Here is a 2,491-nt window from a genome sequence, read left to right as displayed (position 1 = left end):
TTGAAAACCTTTGGTGAGAAACCTAAGAGAGATAATTCCCTACGGTTTTGGAGAGACTCTTGAGAGAGAAATCTGATGTTTATTTCTCAAATTTGTCAAAAGTGAGTACAAGAGAGGTAATTACAAATATATAGGGTAGAGGTAGCTTCTAGGAGAAGCTAACCTTAACCATGGTTCACTAGGAACCATGGTAAGGTAAGCTTAACTTCCCACGGTTTAGCAAGCTTGTAGGAGAAGCTAATCTTGACCATGGTTCACTTAAGAAACATGGTAAGGTAAGCTTAACCTACTAAGGTTTAGAAGCTTGCAAGGCAAGCTTCAAACCTTGAAGAGGAGACAAGTGAATTTCAGCCATGAACAAAGGAAGAAGGCTAGGCGGCCTTGGGTCCAATTTGCTCCATGAATTAATTCAAAAATCCTTGATTTGGTTTAGTTAGGTTCATCATATGATGATGAGACCTAGCTAAATCAAATCTATGAAAAATTAGGAGAAAAATGAATCCAATATGCAAAATTTTGCCTAGGCCCAGTTCTGACCCAATTACTAGTCATACCCTCAAGCATTGCTAAATGCCACCCCTTTTTCCCTACTGAAAAAAATACAAAATGAATGTATCAACTAGGGAGGTTAAATGGAGCTAAACTCTCCAAGTAGCCTACCTTAAAAACAATATACAAACACTAGGAAAAAGCAAGTAAAGTGTCTCACAAATACAAAGGCAAAAATAACCTATACAAGAGACTATGTAAAAACTATACAATATATACAAGTAGAACTAGGCCTTCTCTTTATGATAGAGCATTCCAAGTGAAGAATACCTTGGGCTTGACAAGTCCACTAGTCTTCACAAGGTCCAACTCTTGTTGGATTCTTCTAGCCATAGCTCTAGTGACTGGGCCCTTGGCCTATGGTCTATGAGTTTTGCTCGCGGGGTACATGGTGGATTGTGAACTCTTCGAAGGAGGAGATCTGTTGGGAGGCTACATGGAAGTACCTCTGCAATAAGGCATCCTTGGTCTGATATGCCCCGCTGAGCTACTCTACCATGAGCTTTGAGTCGCTGTTGCAACTCACTCTCTGCACTCCGAGGTTGTGAGCCAACCTTAGCCCTGCGAGAAGTGCCTCATACTCTGCTTGGTTGTTGGTCACTTTGAAGCCAAACTTCAGAGATTGCTCTAAGGTGACCTTATTCGGCCCTTCCATGATAATACCTGCACCACCACCCTTAGAGTTGGAGGACCCATCAACATGTAAAGTCCATACTTGTTGTTCGTCGGCCGAGATGTTGGCGTCAGTTCGGCCATAAATTCTGCCAGGCACTGAGCTTTTAGGGGGCCGCGACTTTCATATCTGATGCCGAACTCGGACAGTTCTACCGACCATGCTATCATCCGTTCGGAGAGCTCCAGCTTTCTCAGGATTTGCTTGATTGGGTAATCAATTTTGACGACCACCTGGTGGCTTTGAAAATAAGGTCGGAGCCTCCGAGCTGCGGTGACAAGTGCTAGTGCGAGCTTCTCAATCATCTGATACCATTTTTCCGTGTCTTGGAGAACTTGGCTGATGAAGTAGATCGGCGTCTGCACTTTCTGGTGCTCTTGTACTATGACTGCGCTGATTGCGCCTTCTGCCATGACCAGGTAGAGGAGGAGGTCGACGTGGTAATCTGGCCTCTGGAGGACTGGCAGAGTCGTGAGGAAGACTTTGAAGTTCTTGAAAGCCTTTTCGCACTGGTTTGTCCACTCGAAGTTCTTCAGCTTTCGCAGCAGGGTGAAGATGGGCCCTACTTTCTCTGCCAACCTGGGGATAAAATGTGAAAGAGAAACCAACCTTCCTGCCAGGCGCTGGACGTCTTTCACAGTCTGGGGGCTCTGCATCTGGATGATGGCTTTGCATTTCTCCGGGTTGGCCTCAATGCCCCTACTGGTGATCATGAAGCCAATGAATTTACCTCCCTGGACGCCGAAGACACACTTCTCTGGGTTGAGGCACATGTTGTGTTTTCTGTATGACTGAACACCTCGGCCAGATCGGCTGCATGACGTTCGGCGGAAGTGGTTTTGACCACCATGTCATCAACGTAAACCTCCATATTCTGCCCAATCTGTTGGTGGAAAACCTTATCCATCAGTCGTTGGTAAATGGCCCTGCGTTTTTGAGACCGAAAGGCATCACTCGGTAGAAAAAGTTGGCGTGGTCAGTGATGTGTAACGACCTGACTGGTCACTACACATGGCACAACACACTAGAAACACTGCACAGAAAAGAACAACTGTATACATATAGAGTCTAGAATATACATATACATGATCCAATCTGAACATAGTTAAAGTGTACAAAAATTACAATCAAATGCTACTATCCCAAGTAGCTCAACAACAAAATAATCACAAAAGAGATCAGCTCCACCGGTCCGCTGAAGACTCACTGCTAGACACCCACTTATCCCTGCTCTGCTCCCATACATAGTATGATCATTGCAGTCCAAAC

At 44.9% G+C, this 2,491-nt stretch overlaps 1 protein-coding gene across 1 annotated transcript; it reads right to left on the bottom strand.

Moving 5' to 3' along the window:
• Positions 1-1,176: 1,176 nt before the first annotated feature.
• LOC109800025 (uncharacterized) lies at positions 1,177-1,995 on the bottom strand. The gene has a single exon (XM_083064232.1). The coding sequence runs from the start codon at positions 1,993-1,995 to the stop codon at positions 1,177-1,179; it is 819 nt and encodes a 272-aa protein (XP_082920358.1).
• Between the last annotated feature and the right edge of the window lie 496 nt (positions 1,996-2,491).

This window comes from Cajanus cajan, chromosome 9 (assembly GCF_000230855.2).
Source record: "Cajanus cajan strain Asha chromosome 9, NIPB_CcT2T_4, whole genome shotgun sequence".
NCBI classification, from domain to species: domain Eukaryota; kingdom Viridiplantae; phylum Streptophyta; class Magnoliopsida; order Fabales; family Fabaceae; genus Cajanus; species Cajanus cajan.
Note: the sequence above shows the minus strand (reverse complement) of the source record. Positions and strands in the feature narration are given on the sequence as shown.